Source organism: Nelumbo nucifera, chromosome 1 (assembly GCF_055504915.1).
Source record: "Nelumbo nucifera cultivar China Antique chromosome 1, China Antique-T2T, whole genome shotgun sequence".
Classification (NCBI taxonomy): Eukaryota; Viridiplantae; Streptophyta; class Magnoliopsida; order Proteales; family Nelumbonaceae; genus Nelumbo; species Nelumbo nucifera.
In genome coordinates, this window is record NC_142649.1 from 138,071,334 (window position 1) to 138,095,798 (window position 24,465).

The following is a 24,465-nucleotide window of genomic DNA, read 5'->3' on the forward strand; positions in this document are numbered from 1 at the left end:
CCATAGGAAACCTCCACAACCACTTCCCCAGCAGAGTCATATTCCTTCTCCTAATACTCCCAAGCCCCAAACCACCACACGACTTACTCCTACACACTATCTCCCAGCTAACTCTATGATCCCTCTTCTCTTCTCCCGGCTCCCACAGGAAATCTCTCATTATCTTCTCTAATCTGTTAGCAATCTTCACTGGGATTTTAAAAACCGACATGAAAAAGATGGGTAAGTTAGCAAGTGTGGCCTTAATTAGTGTAATTCTCCCACCAAGAGAGAGGTAGTTCTTTTTCCAGGATACCAATCTTTTTTCAAACCTTTCCATCACCGGGTTCCAGAAACTCTCTCTCTTGGGATTATCACCTAATGGTAATCCTAAGTAGTTCAGAGGCCACCCCAAAACTTCATACCCCAGCACTTCACCACTCTCCCTGATCTCTCCCTCCTCCAAATTCACCCCCACTACACAGCTTTTCCTAAGGTTAACCTTCAAATTGGACATTTGCTCAAATAGTTGTATCACTGACTTTAAGTTCCTGATAAACCTCACATTACCACCTTCACAAAACAGAATCGTATCATCAGCAAACTGTAAGTGAGTGAGGGGGGTTTCCACCCTCCCAACCCTCCAGCCTCTAATGAGCCCCCTAGAATCAGCTCTGTGAATCAGTTTCCCCAAAACCTCCGCAATTAAAATGAACAAGAAAGGAGAAAGGGGGTCTCCTTGTCTTATACCCCTACTGGCTAGAAAGAAATCTACCACTGTCCCATTCACTAGCACTGAATAATGACAATTCCGAACACAGCCCATGATCCACTTACACCATCTAGCCCCAAAACCGAAATTAGTTAAAACTTTCCTCAAGAACTCCTAGTCCACCAAGTCATAAGCCTTTTCCAAGTCCAGCTTACAGACCACTCCCTTCTTCTTATCCCTCTTAAAGTTCTCCACACTCTCATTAACAATTAAAATCTGGTCTGTAATTTGTCTTCCACTCACAAAAGCTCCTTGATAGTGTGCAATGGTATCTGGCAGTACCTTCTTCAGCCTCAAAGACAACACTTTTGCAATGATCTTATACAAGCTATTAACCAAGCTTATTGGCCTAAAATCCTTCGGGTGGGATGCATCTTTCTTTTTTGGAATTAAGGCTATAAATGTAGAGTTCACACCCGGATTGACAATTCCTCTCCTGAAAAACTCCTCAAACACCCGCAAGAGATCATCTTTCAAGATATCCCAACAATCCTGATAAAAAGCCATTGTAAACCCATCCGGCCCTGGAGCTTTTGTTCTATCCATAGAAAACACAGCCTCCTTGATCTCTTCTATATTAAAGCTTCTTTCCATCCTTCTCCTGTTCTCCACCCCTACATCTAGCCAATCCAAACCTTCTACCCACACCCTTCTACTCACAGGCCTTCTTAGAATAGATTTGAAGTGCTCCACACAGGCCCTGGCAATCTCCTCTTGTTGTACTAACTCAACTCCATCTACTACCAATTTGGAGATAAAGTTCTTCCTTCTCCTGCCATCTGCTAGAGAGTGGAAATACCTAGTGTTTCTATCTCCCTCTTGCACCCATTTACACCGAGGTTTTTGCCTCCAGCTAATTTCCTCCTTGTGCAGGCAGTCCTCTAACTGTCTTCTCAATTCTCTCCTGAGGTCATTGTCTTCCTCTCCAAATTCTCCCCTTTCCTCTTTAAAGTCAAGTCTTTCAATCTTCTTCATCAAGTCTCCCTTTCTTTCTTTTGTCCTCCCGAACTCCATCAAATTCCACTCCTTGATTCTTGCTTTCAAGAATTGTAGTTTCTTATGGAATCTCAACCCCTCCCACTCCACCAACGGGATACACTCATGCCACCACTCCCTCACTTTGTTAGGAAACCCTGGATGAAGTAACCACATATTTTCAAATCTAAAGGGGGTAGGACCTCCACACCTTCTTTCCTCCTTACATAACACTATGGGCCAGTGATCCGAGGTCACCCTTGGGAGAGCTCTAGCATCCAAGGTTCCCCAATGTTTTTCCCAATCCAAAGAGAACAAGAATCTATCAAACTTAGAGCAAATGGGTCCAGATTGGAGATTTGACCATGTAAATGCCTTATGTGCTAGGGGAATCTCTTTAAGCTCAAAGGCATCCACAAAACTATTAAGCTTCCTCATGCTTTTTGTCGCCCTCTGGTTAACCTTGTTGGACTCTTCCGAGAATCTAATCACGTTAAAATCCCCACCCATGCACCAAGGTCCATCCCACAACCCTCTAACATCAGCCAGTTCCTCCCATAGCTCCTTTCTCTCTTTGTAGTCATTTGGTCCGTAAACATTTGTGAGCACCCACATATAATCATCCTCTTGCTGCTTAAACTTCATGGAAACCGAGTACTTTCCGATCAACTCCTCCAAACCTTCAACCACATCCCTCTTCCACATTGTTACAATCCCCCCGGAAGCACCCCACGGTGGAGCCGCCACCCAGCTAATCCCCTTGGCTTTCCATACACTCCTTGCCCATTTATCATTAAACTCCATTCTCTTAGACTCTTGCATCAGCACAATGTCTGGGTCATACCGCCTTATTACCTCTTTAATTGTTGCTCTCTTCTTCGCACTCCCAATTCCCCTCACATTCCAACTAAGAATCTTCATTCCGCTTCTTTTTTACAAACCCCTTGCTCTCTTCTGTAAACTTTCTTTCAACTCGTTCAAATCTTCCAGCCTACAGCCCAACTTCCCTACAAATTCTGCTATCGTATCTTCTCTCCCCAATTCCACCACCCCTACCCTTCCTACAAATCCCCTTCATCAATGTCCACCTGCCTTTCCTTCCTCTCCTCTAGTCCCACCTCAATTCTTCCCTCTCCAACCTTCCTCCCCTTAATGTTACCTCCCTCCTTCCCTGCTTTCTCCCCGTAAACCTCTCCATCTCTACCCTCATTCCTTTCCCTCCTCTCCACTAACCCCTCCTCTCTTCCTTCCTCCCCTTCCCTCCTCCAAATCAGCTTCCCTTCCACATCCTTAAACACTCTTTCAATGATTTCCCACACTTTTCCACTCCTATACCTTTCTTCCCGCACCTTCCCACAATCCTTCCTTCCCCTCTCCCCCTCCTCAGAGAGCCTGCCTACTAGCTCGGCTGCATATTCATGGGCTACAAGACATGGTACAGGAACGGAATCTGGAACCAAAGACATAGGAGACACATTAGTAGCACAAACCGAAATCACATGGTTACTTGGGACTAATGGACAAGCTAGAAAAGGACTGCTCTCGGCCTCCTTCTCTTGTTCCAGAGGTTGGTAAACAATTATCTTCCTGAGTTGGTTGGGAAGTACTTCTGTCCTTTGGTTAACCTGATGATCTTTCCACTCTACCCCTGGGTCACCCCTAGATGGCGTATTCCTGCTCTGCTTCCGGTTCTCCCGGTTTTCCCCTTCTGATAAACCTTGCGCACTCTGTGGTCTTGGGAGTGAGATAAGCCGATTGCAGTCTTCACCCTGGAATAATCTTGCAATATTCCACCCTTCCATATCACCTCCAGCACAACTGCCTTCATCATTTACACTGCCCACGCTAGAGCCATCAACAGAAAGGTCCTCCGATTCATCATCGCCTTCACCGCACTGCACCCATCTTTCAAACTTCTCTTTCTTCTCTTCAGTTCTTCCCCTAGTGAAACTTGGCTTCGGCCTCTCTGAGAAGCCTCGCACGGGGCTAAGCTCCTTCAAACTTCGTCGGGAGACCCACTGTAACACCCTCTTCTTTTCTGGTTTTTGGCGCTGCGCGCATTCCCCCTTTTGGCTCGCGGCTGGGGACAATGATAGACCATAACCGATATCTATCATAGTCGAAACCCCAATCACGTGTTTCATTAAAGGCTCACGCGCCTTTTTAACAAGCTGGGTCGGGCCTGCTGACCTGTTTGGGCCTTTAAAAATACCATTAGCAGCCCACATGGGCTTTTGCTTTGGCCCATTCTTAAACACCCGCGAGCTCACGTGACTTTTAAGAAGGTCACGCACGTCCAACCCCGGCCCCGGTTTGGTTTTAACAGGTCTATGTTCGGTTCTTCCTTGGATCAACCCCTTTTCCTTGTTCAAAAAAGTCTTGGCGCCGGTTACAACCTGTGCAAAGGACCTGCCACCCTCCAGACTGTTCACTGCTTCCACACGCGAAAATCCCACCCCTGCCTGCTACCCTTTTGTTTCTCCAGCAAATGTTTTTCCATTTTAGTGAAAGTGCTTTTCTTGTTTGAATCCTCCAACCCTTTCTTGCCACGCAGCTCTTCTTCTTCAACCTTCTCATCTCCCTCCCTATGAGCCTCTTTCCAGAGCATCGATTCAGTGGATGAAGCCAGCCACACTGAGTAGTAATGCCCTTCGACTAGCACCTCTATCTTCCGAGGAATCTCCTCAGGTTTTACTCCATTCAATAAAATGGAAGCTGAACGAAGGTCTCCCCAAAAGGCACCTCCTAGTGATCCTCCACACATCAAAGCAATGGCTTCAGCAGTTTCTTGCTTCCACAAGTGAAAGGGAAGACCTAAAAGACACACCAACACTCCATCTTCAACAAAGAAATCTTTGGAGTTTGATCCCGGACACCATCTTGATACTGTGAAATTTCCAAGTTTAGCTTGGATATTTAAAGCCTCAACTTCTACTCTGTTCTCAAGCAGATCCAGCAAAGCCTTGTCCTTCTCAAAAGGTGTTAAAATAAATGTGCTCTTCAATTTTAAACTTGCTGTTAACAGATCTGCAACTTTCCTCCAGTCAAGAATGGGAGCTGAAGCTTTAACTATCAGTTTACTTTCCCAATCACCTCTCTGTATGTTTACTCCCATTCTGTATTTACCTGCCTCAGCTATCACTAAAAGAGTCTCTTGCTTAATATTGTTCACCATACTACTAGAACTGCTTATCTTCCTTTTTACTATTGCTTCTCTTTTAACACTCAGGCGTTTCAGCAGTTCACATAAGGCGCCATGAACTGCCTTCCAGCCCTGACTCTTCCTTCCTTCTGGAAAGCAGATCATCTGCTTTCTACCCTTGCCAAAAAATTCTGTCAAGGAGATAAAATAACCTTTAAGGTTTCTCTTACACTCTACAACAAACCTTCTTCCAGTTTCTGAGAGAAGCTCTTTCCAACTATTTTGCTTGCCTTTGTTACTTGCACCTTCCACAAACTCCTTGAGCCCTTCAATTACCCCCACCCCTTCTAACAGCACCATCCCTCTCTTTGCTTCCCTGATTTTCAAGCTCAGCTGACCATTTAATCTCAGTTCCTCAAATAGGAGCTCCTTAGATTCAATCTTCAAAGCTTTTTTCCATCGGCCTACCTCCACAAATTCTCCCATCTCAGTTCCTCACCCTCTCACCCTCTCAGCAACCCTCTCTTTGCTTCACCCTCTCACCCTCTCACCAGCTCAGACAATGGCCTTCAGCTTGCATGTTTTGAGCAATGTTTTGAAAATCAAAGACAAGAGGGACACGAGTACTTCACACATTTCATCTAATGCTTCTTGCTCGTGCCTACTCTTCTCTGCTTTTGGCACACCATCTGCAGGTGTTATATCTCCAACAATTGCTAGCAAAACCAAGTAAGAATTTTCAATCACCAAAAGTAGGAAAAGTTATTTTAGCAAGGTCTTCTACTTCATCACCTACCATACAAGCAGTTTGGTCCCCTCCTTTGCAGTGTAATGTCAAATTGAACCTTTAATGGCAGCTCTCTTGGGAACCCTAGACCTTCTAGTATAGGGGGTGTGTTTAGAGATGCGAAAGGAAAAATCCTAGCTATATATTCTGGTCCAATAGGTTTGGTGGACTCGCTTAGAGCTGAAGTGTTGGCTCTCCTCTAGGGACTAAGATTGGCCAAGCAATTGAGCTTTCAATAGTTAGAAGTGGAGGGAGATTCAAAATTAGTAATAGGTTGGCTGCAATCAAATAGTTTGGGAACATGGTCCCTTAGACAACCTGTAAGGGAATTATTGAGCCTCACAAGGGAGATAGGTGCACAAGTTTATTGGTCTAGGAGGTCAGCAAATGCTTTAGCTAACAACCTAACAAAGCAAGGGGTGAATCAAGAGGTTTTGTTTTGGGCAGTGTTGTAAGTTATTTTTTTGCTCAGGGGTCACCTTTCACTTTAGAAAGTGGCAGTTGTTCTTCTGGTTTTATCTAATGAAAATTACTGTTTCCTATCAAAAAAAAAGTAAGAAGAAGAGAATCAAAGCCAAAGCCACCCGGGCATTGTGTCTCGGTGACAAAACTGCTTGTTTATTTCACAATGGTTGATAGAATGGTGTGAAGAATCATTCCTGCCTCTCTTCCTCTCTCCCTCCCCATTAAGTAAGAAGCATAAAGAATGAAAAGTCAAATAGAACTTAACCAATCAAAGAACTCCCTTAGAACAACAGGATAACTCAGTGTCTACAAACTTAAAACATAATTCTAGAATATCTAACACTCATAATATGAACAGAATATAAATATCCTCCAAGGCACTAGTTGCAACTAAAATAAGAAAATTAAGAAATTAACCAAAACCAATTTAGATTTTTTTATCAATTAACCTAAACTCAAATTATCTTGATCTAAAAATCTTAGAAGTTACTAAAAAGTAACAATTGATTAGGCACCTTAACTCCACAAATTTTTTTCTTTCTTTACCTTAGGTTAATTTGGTTTTTACATGTTGCCCATAGTTCATCAACCTGAGCTTATATACAGGGAGACTTTGCTTCACCACTCTGCTTGTTTAGTCTCTAATTATTAGGAAAAGAAGTGCATTACTTTTGGATAAGAGAGAGATGGAGTTCAAAAGCACCCAGAGCTTGACATCAAACATGCTTTGGAGTTAAAAATCATTATGTCCAAATTGAAAGAAGGGTCATGCCATGCTTAACGAGGCCATATCATGAGTTGGTAAGAAGATTTACCACTCCCTAATGCACTCCATGCAAAAAGATTCTTTACGGCAATTCGAGCACTGAATATAGCTGCCAGCATTACTTCTTCCGCACCGATGACAATCCTTCCCACCTTTCCTCAAATTCACCACATTTCGCCCATAGGGAACAATCTAAAGCATAAAATCAATGCAAATGAAGAGAAATCAAATAACGAAACCTTTTGCAATAAAGAAAGAGTGACACAATAGTTAATCAAATAAACCTGCAAAGCCCCAATTGGAAGTGGCTCAATGTTCTTTGACCGGAAGCACCTTTGCATAAAAGAACTAGAATCAACCCCCAATTTCCCTTCAAACGATAACACTGCATTGCCAAAATCCCTGACTGGTGCAGGGGAAATTGCCATTACACCATTAGGCAAGTCCCTCATTAACTCCCACTCGCCATTGTTTTCCAAACTACGCTTCTTTCTCTCCATTTGCCTCTGCAAGAAAATTCTTATCAATTCCAACTGCAAGTCACCGTTTTGCAACTTAATCTTCTTGAAACCTTTATTCAATGCCTCTGACACTCCACCTGCCCGCTTTTTCGTCAACAGCTTCGCCAATTTCTCTGCCCTTTTCTTTCGGAGCTCAATATTCCCAAAATCGAACTCTTTCTTTCTGGTTACAAAAACTGCACCTTTTCTCTTGCGCCAGGGTTTCCTCTTGAGCTTCAAGGAGTCTGGAACCTTCTGCTTGAACTGCCGACGACGGGCTTGGAGATAGTGAAGCTCACAGAATTTCTTGTTCTCCATAACTCGCCTCTCACACCTCCATTCCTTACCATCGCTCCTTGTACAACGTAGATAATCTGGTAATTCCTCGTCTTCCTTCATCGACTGTTGCCTGATGAACTGCCGACGACGGGCTTGAAGATAGTGAAACTCGCACAATTTCTTGTTCTCCATGACTCGTCTGAAACACCTCCAGTCCTTACCATCGCTCCTGGTACAACGGAGATAGTCTGGCAATTGTTCGCCTTCCTTCATCGATCGTTTCCTAATGAACTTCCGACGACGGGCTTGGAAGCATTTAAGTTCGCACAATTTCTTGTCCTCAAAGACTCGTCTGGCACACCTCGATTCCTTCTTACCTTCGCTCCTAGTGCAACTGAGATAATCTGGCAATTCCTTGCCCTTCTTTACAGAATGCCGCTTGAACTGCCGACGACGGGCTTGGAGATAGTGGCGTTCACACAGCTTCTTGTTGTCCATGACTCGCCTAACACACCTCCATTGCCGACCATCGCTTCTGGTACAGCGGAGGTAGTCGGGCAAAGCTTCGTCCCCTTCCTCCATGGAATATCGCCGGAAAACCGCTTCAAGCGGCCAATAAACCGCTCGGGAAACCGCGTAGTTTGTCAAGGAAACGGCAAAACTGGAATACAAGACTGCTCTTTTTCAGGCGGAAAGGACAGGAAAGAAGGGGTTATTGGCTTATTTATTGAAAAAAGAGAGACCTTGTAGAGATATAAAGAGTAGGGTGCTTTCAGCGTTTCTAGGAGAGCGAGAGAGTCCATTTCGAGAGAGAAACAGCGAATCCGTTTCCTTCTATCCAAGATTTGCTCCCGTGTCTCCTCTCCTCACTAGGCTCGCTCGGATGGATTATTGGATTTGATTACAACCCCAAACCCAAAGGCCCAAACTCCCGCAGATTTCATTTCAGTAATTACACCCCAAGTGTTTCTCCCTTCTCCCATGCAATTATTAATGTACCCTTTATTCCATAAATACCCCTCTACATACAGCTCTCTTGGTCTCTGACTCTCTGCTCTGCACACGTCCATACTCATACTTCATACTCCCTACTCCATACAATACAGGAGCTAACAAGCCATGCATGGCAGTAAGTAGATTAATTACTTATATGAGTAATGTTGATCAGTAGTGGTTCTGCTTCTATCCTCCACTTCTATAGAGCTAGCTTTAATTTTTCAGTAATGATTTCAGAGCTTCCTTTAGTTATGATTTCTTTTCTCCTTTCTCCTTTCTCTTTGCATGGTTTATTAACATTTCTGATCATGAAGTCTGTCTCATGTTCTTCATGCAATCATGCTGGAAGTGGTAGTCATGTAGCAGGATTAATTGTGTTGGCTACAAACATACACAGTATGGGCAAGGATGATTATGATTCACAGAGAATTAATGGTGTTATATGTAAGAATTGGACTGTTTACAGTGGGATTCCAAATATTAATAATCTGGGGGCAGGCAGGCAAGCTCCTTTAATTTCTTGAGATTTTTGCACATCAACAACTGTCCATTAATCTTGTATGCTTTCTGATGTTCTCTCTCAACTGCAAAATTCTTCTCCTTCTGACTGCTCTTACAATAACAGTTAAAAACACCATATACTGTGGACTCTATCAGATTGTTTGGAGTCAAAGCTAGCTCTAAAGGGTTTGAAGCTCAAAGCCAATTCTGAATCTCTGGTACAACACTGTGGACTCTATCAGATTGTCAGAACCATTTGATGATTCTACAATATATATTAAAGTGAAGCCTTCTTATTGTACAATTGGCACAACATATAATATGCTACATGAATTTCGAAACGAAGAGGAGCAGTCCTCAGCCCTTGTTTGCCATGCATTGATGAGGAAAAACTGATGAGGCCCAAACCCAATTTTCCATAAATTAGGCCCACCAAATATATAAACATGGATATGGTGTAGATGGTATAGGAGATTGTTATGATCATCTATAGATCAAATGGAGTAGTCTTCTCTATTAAACTATTCTGTAATATATATATAATATTTAATTTGTGTTTCTTTGATCATTATCAGTACAAATTACATGACCTGCTGTGAGATTTCTTTGGATCCACAGGGTGATGATCTTTGCATATGCTTTATGCAAGTCTACTACTAAACATATTTCTATACATGAATTTATCAATTGAGTTGCCTTCTTTCTCTTTCTATTTCAAGTTATTTCTACTATATATATATATATATCACTATGTGCTTGTTGACCAATCACCCATCCAGGAATCCCAACTGAAGAGTATACATGCTTGATAGGATCTCATTATTTCGACTTGAATTTTGATCCATCCCATCATTTCAAATTGGTTAAGAAATAGAGGAGCTGATTTCATAGCCAGTAGTACTCTTTACATAACCAGTATTAATATTTTGGCCCCCTTTTTTTTGTTTCTTCCCAGCGATGTTTGTTTCATAGCTAATCAGGAAGTACTGAATCAATTTATGGATGTGAAAGCCTATAAAGGATTGGCCGGGATCGAGCCAAAAACCTCAGAACTTTCTCACTAAAGAGTGTGCCCCACTGCTTTGCACATACTGCTGCACTGCATATATATATATATATATATATAATAATTTCTCAGATATGGACCCTGTACAAACTAGCTCGCATAGTGGCCAGAAGACAAACAGGTTTTGATCTGATATTTTGTCTCTCCTTAATTTGCACATACAAGAACGTGAACTCTGAGTCATTTTTATTTCAGGAATGTGTTGGAGTACTGCGTTGGTCTAGCTCAACCAGCATAGCGCTTCTGAAACAACTACGTATAATGCAGATGTTAAAGAACATCATATGCAGGCGTTTTGTACTACTTAACAATTAGGTCAAGAGTTGTCCAGTCTATATATCTAGCTTTTACTCTTGACTGCATTTGCGATAAGCTTGCATGGGTAATAAGCAGGTTTCATATATAAAAGAATACACATATCCTATGCAAAATAAATCACATATTGAGTTGATATTTTAGGGACCATTAATAAAAAAAAAAAGAGGGAAAGTTAGGTCTGTATCCAACCAATCCCTCTAAAAACCCCATATAGTTAGGATCTAACATTGGGTAATGACTTTTTTCTTTATGGAGAGGATATTTTGGCATTGGTGATTATAATTAATATTTTCTTAAATATAAAAGGCAAATAAAAGAAATTAATATTGACATCTATTGCCACCATTATGACAGCACTTTATTGTGACCACCAAATGAAACATGAACAGACCAGCCATCAAGTCAAAAAAAGCAAATTAACAAGTATTTATGAATTTAAAACAAATTAAAGGGAATGGTGTCTTTATTCTGTTTATGATAATCACAAGAAAATGCAGTTTGAGGCATCTCCCCACACTCTGCTTGCTCCACATAAGGAGTCCTTTATATCAACTCCAAAATAAGCTATCAACCATTGAAGAATGTTTAGGAGATCCTTCAAAACAGTGTTTTATTGTATTTCATATATACTAAGACCATGAAAACTATCCCATACCCTCCCCACCAGTGAAAATTTTGGCTGTCCAAGTTCAGATAGCCTGGGCTATGAATCAACAGGGCTCTCCCAATATGACACGTCAGTTCACATAGATGATAGATCTGGTGTAACAGCATAGGCACCGGATGCATACATGGCTAGCTGGGTGAATTAAGAGCCCAATTGGGAGGGCTGAAACTTTGATTGAGCTGCTTTGGAGAAGCCACTAAAAAAGCTGGAGTAGAATGTCCTATTTCTGGCTGAAAATAGCTTTTTTTTTGCTGGGGGGGGGTCTGTGGTTTTCACCAATCATAGCTTATAAGCTGTCCAAGTGGGCCCCATCTCATAAAGCCAGAAGTTGCTATTAACATATCATGCAGGGAAGCCCTCATCCCCACCTTGGTTGTCAGACAAAATAGATGAAGTTCACCATTAAAGAAGATGTTGATATAATTGATATGCCTTACGGTACTCAGTACTCACCATCCTTCTAGTCTCAACTAACCAGAATTATCTATAGCTCGCAATAGATAAGCTTTGCATCAGTGCTTACATTATATCCTATACCCACATTACTGCTTAATTACATGGCCCTATGCAATCAATTTTTTACATATTTCCAGTTTACAAGAAGTTATTAAGGCTGTGTTTCGATACTTAATTGTTTTGTTGTTTGGTTTTACTTGGAAATAAATCTGAATTAATGCTTCAAAAATATATGGGTGTCATAGACTCCATATAAGAGGATCAACCCTCTTTTCAGAAAATGACTCGATGAAAAATAATTAGAATAAGTATCATTTTCTTGCAACTACCACTGATCACTTTTTGAAACCATGCATGACCCTTTTATATGCAACCAAATATAGGAAAAACACCTTTATGAAAATCAATTATTTCCTTCATTTCACATGCAGCCAAAGTATCATGTTTGATTTGAAAGAAAAGGTAGGAAAAAGAAGAGAAATTTTTCTTTCTGAGGATGCGGAGATCAGTTTCATAAAAGAGACTCTAGTGGATGGTTTCCTCGAGGAGAAGCTCAAAGAATGCACAGGAATCCTATATATACGTTGTTGAGTTTAATGATGTTTCATATGATGAACCAAGAGCCTGTTTGGATGTCATATGTAAAATGAAATGGATGGCTTCATGGTGGTTCTTGTACAGTAATTTTAAAGAGGAAGCTCATCGAAGGAAATGAAACCACAACTGGTTGATATGAAGATGCTCATCACTTCTTGCATGCTGCCTGTAGGAGAGTTGAAACTTTCCTCATCGCAGGAACACCCCCCCCCCCCTCTTCAAAAGGCCTTATCTTTAGCTAGCTTGACATGAGTGGTATGATTTCATTTCAAACCTTCCCCAAATTCTTGAGCTAGCGCCATGTAGGAGAGTTGAAACTTTGAATGAACTGCTTTAACTGAACCACTTGGAAGAAGCAACTAAGTGAAACTTGGGACACCTTTGGGAGGGCTGATCTGAAGATTCAATTGAGCAGGTTCAGCTGCTTTGAAGTTCTCAGGATTAATTATTCAAAGAGGCTGAGGCAGATAGCCTTTCAAATGACTGACTGACAGTAGATTTGGGCTCTCCATATTTAGGCTATCCATGCAAGTCCCACCTCAGAAAGCCAAAAGCTGATTAGCTTCAGCCCTCCCAAATGGGTTTGGGCCTTATAGATTTTTCACTAAACATTGTTTATAAGCTGCCTGAGTGAGGCCCATCTCGCAAAGCCAAAAGCTGCCACTTTAGAGCCTTTTTGGGAAGGCTGAAGCTTTGATTGAGTTGTTTTGACTGAATCACATTAAATAAGTTAGTAAATAGTTAGTGTAACAAGGCCATGTTTGGGAGTGCTTAAGTTAAAAATAAGTGTTTATTGGGATAAACACTTATTTGCATTTGGCATCCAATTTTTTCAAGTGCTTATTTTTAAAATAAGCATTTATTTTATATTGGACGTTTGATATTCTTTTTCTCTAATAAGTATTTGTGACTATTTTGTCCTTAATTTTCTTTCAAATTTTCAAAATATACCCTTTAAAAGCACTTTTATTAAATCACTTTTATAAAAGCACTTTTATGAAAGTACTTTTATGAAAATACTTTTACGAAAGCACTTTTATAAAAATGCTTTTATGACCACTTTTAGAAAAGCACTTTTAAGAAAATACTTTTATGAAAGCACTTTTAAGAAAGTGCTTTCATAAAAGTGCTTTTGTAAAAGTACTTTTATAAAAATGCTTTCATAAAAAGTACTTTCTTTAAAGTGTTTTCGTAAAAATACTTTTATAAAGTGCTTTTCTAAAAGTGTCTTTTATAAAAATGCTTTCATAAAAGTACTTTCATAAAATTCTTCTAGGGATAATTTTATAAGTGGTATTTTAAAGCTCAACTAGAGATCATTTTGGAAGAAAAAAATTGAATAAGTACATATTGTATAAGCACTTAAAAAAAACTGAAAATTTGGACTTAAAAAATAAGACTTTATTTTTAAAATAAATACTTGTTTTAGACTTATTTCTCAAATACCAATAAGTTTTTAATGGCCCAAATAAAGGCTTATTTTAAATAAGCACTTATTTTTAAGTACTCCCAAATAAGGCATAACTCAATTAAAGTATATTTTGATTTTCCAGGTTTTTTACCAAACATGACTTCTAGGTTTTCCATGTAGATGTTACCTTGCAAAGTCAAAAGCCACGAAAGCCCAACCAAAACTAGCACTTAGTATTTAGAGCCCTTCCAAACACAAGTAAATTTGAGCTTTTTGAATTTTTTTTAAAGAAAAAAAGAAAAACTTGAGCTTCTTACACATGACACTCGTCCACCATTAATTGACATTCTTTTGTCTTTTTTATCGAGGAAAATTATTCTTTTACCCCACATCGATGGCAACCTGTCAACCTGTTCATGCCCAATATAAGAACGTCGTCAACAGGTTTTTCCCCCAAACACAAAGAGAAAAAGGCACAATAATTATAGAGGCATTTATGAGAAGACAACTGCTTGGTCTTTTCTCATCATCACACGTGATATAAGGCAAGCCTAAGGCCAACTTCGCCCTGTCATATGGGCCAAAGAAATTAACACCAGCGCTTAGGCTGGGCCAATCTCCAGGCAAATGGGGAAAAACATACGCATACAAAGATACCAGCAATAGTAGAGACGTAGATCTGCACAGGTTGTTTAATCAACTTCCCTAAATTACGAAGAATCTTTCAAGTATCATTCTACCTTTTGTTAAGGGAAAATTCCTGATTGATTAGTATTCTCTAATTTGCTTCGAGTGATAATTTGGTCCCAAATTTTGAAATGTAATAATTCAATATTCGAATTTTCAAAATGTGACAATCTAATATCTAAATTTTCAAAATGTGACAATCCAATATCTGTTATTAACCAGTCTGTTAATCAGCTATTAAATGACATTTGAAAAGTCAAAAATGCCCTAAGAATGCCATCTAATTAATTCTCTTTATCAACCATCCAAATATTGACAATAAAATGAGCAGTCCCAAATTCTATATTCCTCTAAACAGTTATCAACTTTTTGAATAGAAGAGGCTAGGATTTGGCAGTGTTCAGTTTTTTGCCAACGTTTGGATGGTTGATAAAGAGAATTAGATGGCACTCGAAGGGCATTTTTGACTTTTCAAATGTCACTTAATGGCTGAATAACAAACTGGTTAATGGCATGAACTGGATTGTCACATTTTGAAAGTCCGGATATTGGATTGTTACATTTTGAAAATTCGGATACTGGATTATTGCATTTTAATGTTTGGGGACCAAATTGTCACTCAAGCCAAAGTACAGGTACTGATCAGGAATTTTCCCTTTTGTTAATTGAAGTAGTAGCATTCTTAACTTGATTAGTAGCTAGGAGTCCCAAACCTTGACAGAAAAGTACAGACAGGCCCAATGCTGATTTCTGAATTCCACTGCAGAGCTATGAACATTCAAAATGACAAAAATCTCCACTCTATACACCAACCCGTAAATTGGCATCAATTTCAGCAGCTACCCCAACCGTACTTTGGGCCTAGAAATTCTAACCCTGGGCTGAACCGTCATTCTCCAAAAAAAAAGGCCTCACCCGTTTATCTTACCCTTTCTTATATATATAAATATATCTTAAAATTGGTCCTACCATGTCAGCACCTCTCTCCTTTCTCCACCACCCCTTTCCTAATTTCTCAGAATTTTGAATTTTCTTTTTTTTTAATCCACCTAATATCACTTAAAGCCAATAGGGAAATCAGATATGCTTAACTATTTCTAACAACCATAAAGAAAGAGTATTTGCTTTTCTAATGTTTAGGCAAGTGGCACCACTTTCCCCTACTTCCTCCTAAATTGTCTCTAATTCTTATTTATCTCCTAAATTATCTCTAACCCATATTTATCTATTAAATTATCTCTAATTTAGTAGAGAGACTCTCCTAAACTATCTCTAATTCCTATTTATCCTCAACTCCACTTTTTATCTACATCTGTCTAAAGAAAGTTTCAATTAAAAAAAAATAAGAACTACTTAAATGTTATAACGAAATTATATATTAAATATAAAATATTTATTCAAAACACAAAAAAAAATTAATAAATTTAATAATATTCATATTATTAATAATAAAATGTTTTTTACAAAATTCATCATGAAATTATGTAGTAAAAATATAAATTATAATTTTACGATTTATACAATTTAAATGTTATTCAAATAATAAAAATTTAACATGAAAAAATAAAACATTACTTAAATATTTAATAACTAGAAATCAAAAATAAAAAACATAAAAAATAGCTAAATAATATAACAAGATATTTAATATTATGTAATAACATTAAAATAAATAAAATTCAAATAAATAAAATTTTTAAATATTTTACATATTATTTAAATATTTAAATGTGTAAATCACAAAATATTTAACATGATGAAATTTTAAATAGTTAAAATAACGAAATTATGTAATAAATTAAAAAAAATCTTAAAAGTAGAAGAATAATTATAATAGAATTCATAATATTCATATTAATAATAATTAAATATTTTACAAAATTAATAACGAATTATGTAATAATAGCACAAGTATAATTTTATGGATTATTAAATTCAATAAATAATTCATATTCTAAGAATTTAAATAACAATATTATTTCAATAACTAAATGATATTGTAAATAACTAATTTCACTTATATCAATTAATAATTATAGAAAATAACTATCAACAAAATTATATTTTTTAGTAATTATTTATTGTTTTTTATAAATATACTTTCAATAATTATTTTTAAATCTATTTTTATTTTGTTATTTAAAAGAAAATTATCAATAATTATTGGAGATTAAACAACTATTATTTAACTTTTGAAATTTAATTTATCGCATTTATTGTATTTTTGTTATAAATTTATTTTTAGTAATTATATATTTTTTTTTATAATTTATAGATTAATACTTATTAGAGATTAAGATATTATTTGGGATCACACTATTTATTGACTAATTTGGTATATTTTTAGTATTTATTATATTTTTGTAATTATTGCATTTTATTATATATCTATTATATTTTCATTATAAACTTATTTTCAATGATTGTACACGTTTGCTATAAATTTTCACTAATTGTTGGAGATTAAACTTTTGTTATTTATTAGAGATTAGACTATAAATTTAGTAGAAATTAGGAATGTTCAATGATTGCTTCAATTCAGTTGCAAGCTGCTTTGCCAATCAAATTGATCTGGTCAAGTCCGCAGTTTGTCACTCGAAACCAATTGACTATTAGTGAAAACCCACCAACTCGGGTTGTATCGATTTGGGTATATTTTCGGTTTAGTTTGTTTGCTCAAAAGATTTAAACTTAAAAATTAACTTTAAATTTCATAAATTACAATGATATTATTAAAAAATAAATTACAAAAAATAAATCTATGATATAAAATATTTCAGACTAAGAAATATGGGAATTCAAAATTAAATTTAATTTAAAATATATATATTTATTAAACCAAAGTCGATCAGAAATACTAGAAAACTGATTAACTCGGGTTGAGTTTGTTCGGATTTTTTATTAAAAAGTTAAAATATAAAACAATTATATACTCTTATGTATTTTTATTGTTTAACTTTCGCTTAACAAAACCCATGCATCACACGGGTCCCCGTCACCATGCCTCTCCTTGCTCCATTATCCCCACCCTACATTCTCTTTGACTTTCTCTCCTCTCCCATTCACACCACTCCCATTAAGCCATATCACCCAACTACCTAAAAATTTTCCTATAATCTCTCTCCTAAGGCATCTCATTTAAACCAATAGGAAAGTATCATGTTGCCCCACTCCCAAATCAATTCCTAAAATGCATCTATATCCACTCTCCCTCATTTAAAATATTCATATTAATTAATAAATAGTTAAATAAAGTTAATATTTAATCCCACCCAGATTCAATGAGTATTAAATAGTGTTATTACCAAAACTAAATAAATACAGTTAATAAATTACAAAAAAATAATAAATATTGTTATTAATTAACTCATTAACAACATTTTATAGAAATTGAAAACTCTTTAATTAATTTCTATAAAATCGAGAATTATATTTAACAATTATCAGAAAGTATAAAATTTTAGTTATTCTCATTATTATAAATAATAACCAAATACAAATGGGGGAATAAAATATTATAATGTTAGAAAATGAAACTATTAATTAATTTATATTGAAAAATAAAAGATAAATTAGTGTAACTTTGTTAGTAAACTACCAAATATATATATATATATATATATATATATATATATATATATATATATATATATATATATTTAATAACAATTTTAAAAAAATTAAATAAATCCCCATAGTTACACAAATGTAATAATATTTTCAAATATTTTCATAAAACTACATTTTTGTAAAATAACATTTTTTAAATTAAAAGATATAAATTATTTGAAAGTTTATTTAAAATACATTAAATAATTATTGAAAATTATTAGAATATTTTGGAAATTTTAGGAAAATTTATTACATTTGATAAATTTTGGAAAACCATTAAAATTATGTAATTTTCATTGCAAATTATTGAAATTATTAAAGATAAATGACTATGGGAAATGGAAAACTATAATTTGAACAAATAATTACACAAATTATTAAGATAAATTAGTATAATATTGGAAAAAGGAAATTATTGGTAAGTTTATATTAGAATTTATAAGATAAATTAGTATAACTCTGTAAGTAAACCATTTAAAAAGAAAATAAATTATTTAATAAAAATTAAATAAATTTGAACAAATTACACAAGTACAATAAATTTTCCAAAATTTTCATAAAATTACATTTTTGAATATTAAAGGCAATTTAGTGTACTTTTAGAAATTTACCATGTGGTTGATACTCAATATATCATTTTGATCATTTCTATCATCAAATTGAATATTGGGTTAACGGGGATAATGTTTACAAAACTGGATCAAACTAGATGGTTAGATCGAAAAAATTGGGAACTAGACATTGTTTCACCTCAAAATAGTTTTTTGTCCAAAAACCGTTTATTTGGTTAGCGAATTGCTAACCTGGCCGGTCGAACCGTCAACCTAAACAACAGTTTTTGGCCTTTCTTGTTTTTCTATTTTTTTTTATTTTTTTTGTTAGAGCAGGTCATCTGTTCGAACCGAACAGTCGAATCGTTTGACCCCATAAAAATTCCCTATCCTATCCTATATTTAAAAACCTTGGAGGGGGAGTGGGTGCCTTGCCTTGAGCTTGGCTTGGTGTGCGGCATGGCCTGGCCCAAGGCCCGGCCCATGGACCAGCCCGACCCATAGAACAGCATGGGCACGTGCGGGCTCGGGTCGTAGGTCGTGCTGAACCAACCTCCCAAATTATCCTACAGGAGGGAGGCACGACCTGAGATGCCTCGTGGGCCATCACGAAACAACTCACACTTTGTGCGGGCCACATACGGGTTGTGTCATACTGACCTAGCACGACCTAATTTACACCTCTACTGGAACCCGCCCAATACTAGGGACAGGGCAAGGAAGTTCGAGGATTCTCCATCCTTGATGAGGAGCAGGGGTGTGTTGCCCCTAAACTCGCCCGACATTGAGGAGTAGTTACCCTGCTCTAAACCCATGTGACACTAGGGACGGGGCAAGGATTGGGTAGAGTGTCTTAACTATGGGGTAAGGAAAGTGATGGGGTGCCCTTCCTTGAACCCACCCCATTGTCATTCCTATACAATTGTTAATTATTAGTGGAATTAATAAAAATGTTAGCTTTTATAATTATTTTTATTTATTTAAAGTTAATCAAAATTTTATTTAAAAATAATAAAAAGAATACAAATTATTAAAATAACTATAAATTATTAATAAAACTAAATTTATTAAAAAATATTTGTTCATATTCAATTAACAATAGTTATTTTTTATAAATCAACATTAAAAGAAAAATAAAATTATTAAATCTTTTAGATTTTCTCGTGCATCGCACGGGTTCCTGCTAGTGTATATATATATATATATATATATATATATATATATATATATATATATATGCTATCCCAAAGTATTTGTCATGTTTGAACAAATGAATAATAAACCCTTCTTTATGGGCAGTTTTTCTAGTGAAACTTTGAATAACTAATGCCTTGTTAAGGAATTACGTTAAAAGGTAGAGTATAGGGTAGACGTAGGTGGTAGGGGTGCTGTGAACTGAACCGGTAGTATCGGTTTTTGGAAAACTGTTAACTGGAACCAAACCGAAACTAATCAGTTAACTGGTTGACTGGTTTGGTTAACCGATGGTTCGGTTTGTCGTTTTTTTTTGTTTTCTTGACTTTATAATATTTATTATAAAAATATATATAAATATATATACTACTATATTTTAAATAATAAATAATAAATAATATATTATTAATATATATATATATATTTATATATGTAATATGTATATATTAATTTACAATATATATATAATATACATAAATATATAGAAAATATATAGAAAAACATGTATACCGGTCGGTTCAGTTAACCGCCAGTTTTTTAAATTGGTTAACCGAAATCGAACTAGTATCTTTGTCTTTTTATAAACACCAAAGCAAATCGGTTCGGTTAACCGATTTTTTGGTTTGGTTTTAGTTGATTCAGTTTTTCGGTTTTTTTTTGCTCACCCCTAGTAGGTGGGAGGACTGAACACCCGAGCAATCCTAAGGCCTTTGTGATGAAGAGTTTGTGTTTACCACATCATCCCTCCATGTGGCAAATTTATAAATTTGCATAATATTTTTAATACATATATTACATTTACACACAATTATACATACATTTACCACATCATCCCTGCATGACATTCCTAGAAGGGATGAACTTGGGCCTTCAAATATTGTTATCGGAGGGGAATTGACCAATGTGGTCAATATTCAATGGATCGGATGTGAATCCAATCCAATCCAATTAAGTTGGATTTTGATGTCCATTAAAATTATTTGGATTGGCTTAGATTTAACCTTAATTATTGGATCCAATTGGATATATACACTATTAGCGGGGACCTGGGCGATGTACGGGTTTTGTTAAGTGAAAGTTAAACAATATAAATACATAGGAGTATATAATTGTTTTATATTTTAACTTTTTAATAATCTATCTGATCAAACTCGACCCGAATTTGTTGGTTTTCTAATATTCTCAGTCAGCTTTGGTTTAGTAATTTTTCAACTCGACCAAGTTGGGTGAGTTTCAATTTGGCCATTAGTAAACCGACAAAAATTGAACTGACCCGACCACAAATATATATTAATATTTTATATTTTAAATATTTTTTAATATAAAACAATGGGAAATTCCCATATTTCTTGGTCTAAAATATTTTATCAATGAATTTAATTTTTTAATAATACAACTATAATTTACTAAATCTAAATTAAATTTTTAAGTTTAAATCTTTTGAACAAATAAACCAAACCAAAAATGGACCCAAACTAATACAACCTGAGTTGGCAGGTTTTCAGTAATGGTCAATCATTTTGGGTGACAAACTCCTGACCTAACCAGGTCATTTTGGTTGGCAAAATAGCTTACTACCGAATTGAACCAATCCCTGAACACTCCTAATTTCAGCTAAATTAATAGTCTAATCTCTAATAAATAATAATAGTTTAATCTCCTATAACTATTGAAAAATTATAGAAAAAATACACAATTATTAAAAATAAATTTACAATGAAAACACAATAGATATCTAATAAATATACAAAAAATACTAAAAATATATTAAATTAGTCAATAAATAGTATAATCTCAAATGATAGTTTAATCTATAATAATATTAATCAATAAATTATAAAAAAATACATGATTACCAAAAATAAATTTATAACAAAAATACAATAAATACAAAAAATTAAATTTCAAAAGTTAAATAATAGTTGTTTAATCTCCAATAATTAATGATAATTTACTCTTAAATAACAAAACAAAAATAGAATCATAAATCATTATTGAAAACATATTTATCAAAAATACAGTAAATAATTATTAAAAATAAAATAAATGTTACTTTTAGTATCTATCTATCTATCTATCTATCTATCTAAACATAATTACCAAAAATAAATTTATAACAAAAATACAATAAATATGAAAAACTAAATTTCAAAAGTTAAATAATGGTTGCTTAATCTCCAACAATTAATGATAATTTACTCTTAAATAAAAAACAAAAATAGAATCATAAATAATTATTGAAAGCATATTTATTAAAATACAGTAAATAATTACGGAAAATAAAATAAATGTTAATTTTAGTATCTATCTATCTATCTATCTATCTATCTATCTATCTATCTATCTATCTATATATATATATATTCATTATTTGAATTTTATTTATTTTAATGTTATTTCGTAATATTAAATATTTTCTTATATAATTATTTAGTTATTTTTAATGTTTTGTTATTTAAGATATTTAGTTATTGAAATATGTAAATAATGTTTTATTTTTTTAATGTTAAATTTTTATGATTTGAATAACATTTAAATTGAATAATTCATAGAATTATAATTTATATTGTTACTACATAATTTCATGATGAATTTTGTAAAAATATAGAATTATTAATAATATGAATATTATTAAATCTATTATAATTAACTTTTGTGTTTGAATAAATATTTTAAAGTTAGTATATAATTTCGTTATAATATTTAAATAATTTTGGAATTTTTTAATTGAAACTTTCTTTAGATGGATGCAGATGAAAAGTGGGGGAGAGGATAAATAGGAATTATAGATAGTTTAGGAGGGAATCTCTCTACTAAATTATAGATAATATAAGAGATAAATAAGAATTAGAGATAATTTAGGGGATAAATAGGAATTAAAGAGAATTTAGGAGAAAGTGGGGGAAAGTGGTCACTTGTATAAACATTAGAAAAGCATATCCCTCTTTCTTTTATGGTTGTTAGAAATAGTTAAGCCTATGCTATTTCTTTATTGGTTTAATGGGTAATTATATGAAATTAAAAAATTCAAAAAAAAGGAAATTAGGATGGGGGTTTGGAGCAAGGAGAGGCATGGTGACATGAACTGTTATAAGGGGACCGGTGTGATGCATGGGAAAATATGAAAGATTGAATAATTTTATTTTCTATTAATTAATTTATAAATTAATAATCAAAATTTGCTGTTAATTAACTAAAAATATTCAAAGTTATTGTTAATATTTAAAATTTTAATAATTGTAATTATTTTTTATGTTGATTTACAAAAAATAATTATTGTTAATTTAATATGAATAAATATTTTTAATAAATTTAATTTTATTAATCATTCATAGTAATTTTAATAACTATTATTATTTTCATTATTTTTAAATGAAATTGTGATTGCCTTTAAATAATAAAAATAATTACAAAATCTAATATTTTTATTAATTTTACTAATAATTAACAATTATATAGGAATGACAATGGGACGGAGCACCCATCCCTGTCCCCACCCCATAGTTAAGAGTCAAGACACTCTACCCCATCCCCGCCTTCTCCCTAGTGTTAGGCGGGTTTAGGGCAAAGCACCTACTCCCTATTAGGGATAGGGAATCCTCGAATTTCCCTACCCCGTCCTTAATGTCGGGCAAGTTCAGGGCAAGGGCAAGGCACCCACTCCTCATCAAGGATAGGTAATCCTCGAATTTTCCTCGCCCCATCCCTAGTATCGAGCAGGTTCAATGCAAGGCACCCACTCTCAGTCAATCCAATATTCAATTTGATGACAAAAATGATCAAAATGATATATTGAGACAAGAGCTTAGAGCTTACTCCTTAATAGCCAAGAATGATTCTCTTGGGTTCTAAATGTATGTGCTTACCTTGAGATGAATATCCTCTTTTATAGCTGACCTTGCCTTAGGAGTAATTGAAAGTAGAGTGATGTGTGGCTAGGATTTGATCTAGCCGATGTCATGTGGTGTGATTTGAGACCCGCCAAATATCCCTACATCATTATTTATAATCAGTAATAGTTATTAATTATAATTAGTAATGGTTAATAATTATAATCGGTAATTAATTAGAATCAATAATTAAATTGATATGATATCTAATTGGCGGGGCTGTAATTAGTTGATCCAGATACGTATGCAACTAATCCAATTATCATTGAATTCAATTCCAATCTCAAACATGATAATGTGACAGACCGTATTTGGAAAACTGAATCAATTTAAACTAAACAAAACTGATTTATAATAGCCACCTCTCTTGCCCCGACCCGATGACCCAAATTTAGTCACCTTCTTGACCCGAGCCGCTGTAATGTCCTTCACTCCACAGAGTGACGACAAAAACTCATAAGGGCTTGTTGATTTGGCTTTGATTTTTATCTAATCACCTCATTTTTTATTTTGAAAGCCATTAAACTCCTTTTTATTTATCAAGGAATGATTAAACATTAAAATGAATTAAAACTAACAACATACCTGCAATAGTGATTAGAGGTTGTGCAAATCTCCAAAACCAGCAAAATGGCACCCTCTAAATAGGAGCTAAGCAATCACAATGTGAAATAAGGTCTTAGTAGAACTTGCCAAGTTTAATCTTTCAACCTCTTTCACTACACAATACCAATTGCAATTTGTGTCCAAAACAAGGGAAGAATTTGTTGTTAGAACTCTCTAACAACCAATAAAAAATGGTTGTTTCTCCAAAACAAGGGTTGCAATCACAATTGCAATTTCCTTAACATGGA

The 24,465-nt window shown here is 34.9% G+C and overlaps 1 protein-coding gene across 2 annotated transcripts in view; it reads right to left on the reverse strand.

Moving 5' to 3' along the window:
- The window catches only part of LOC104612247 (lysine-specific demethylase JMJ27-like), a 54,125-nt gene extending 45,498 nt beyond the window's left edge, over positions 1 to 8,627 (reverse strand). For both annotated transcript variants that reach the window (XM_010279603.3, XM_010279602.3), the window contains exons 1-2: positions 7,171 to 8,627; positions 6,936 to 7,078 (exon numbers count right to left, since the gene is read on the reverse strand). In XM_010279603.3, coding sequence (XP_010277905.1) covers positions 6,936 to 7,078; positions 7,171 to 8,247 — 1,220 coding nt within the window. In that variant the 5' untranslated portion in view covers positions 8,248 to 8,627. The remainder of the gene's footprint in view (positions 1 to 6,935; positions 7,079 to 7,170) is intronic.
- Positions 8,628 to 24,465: the final 15,838 nt, after the last annotated feature.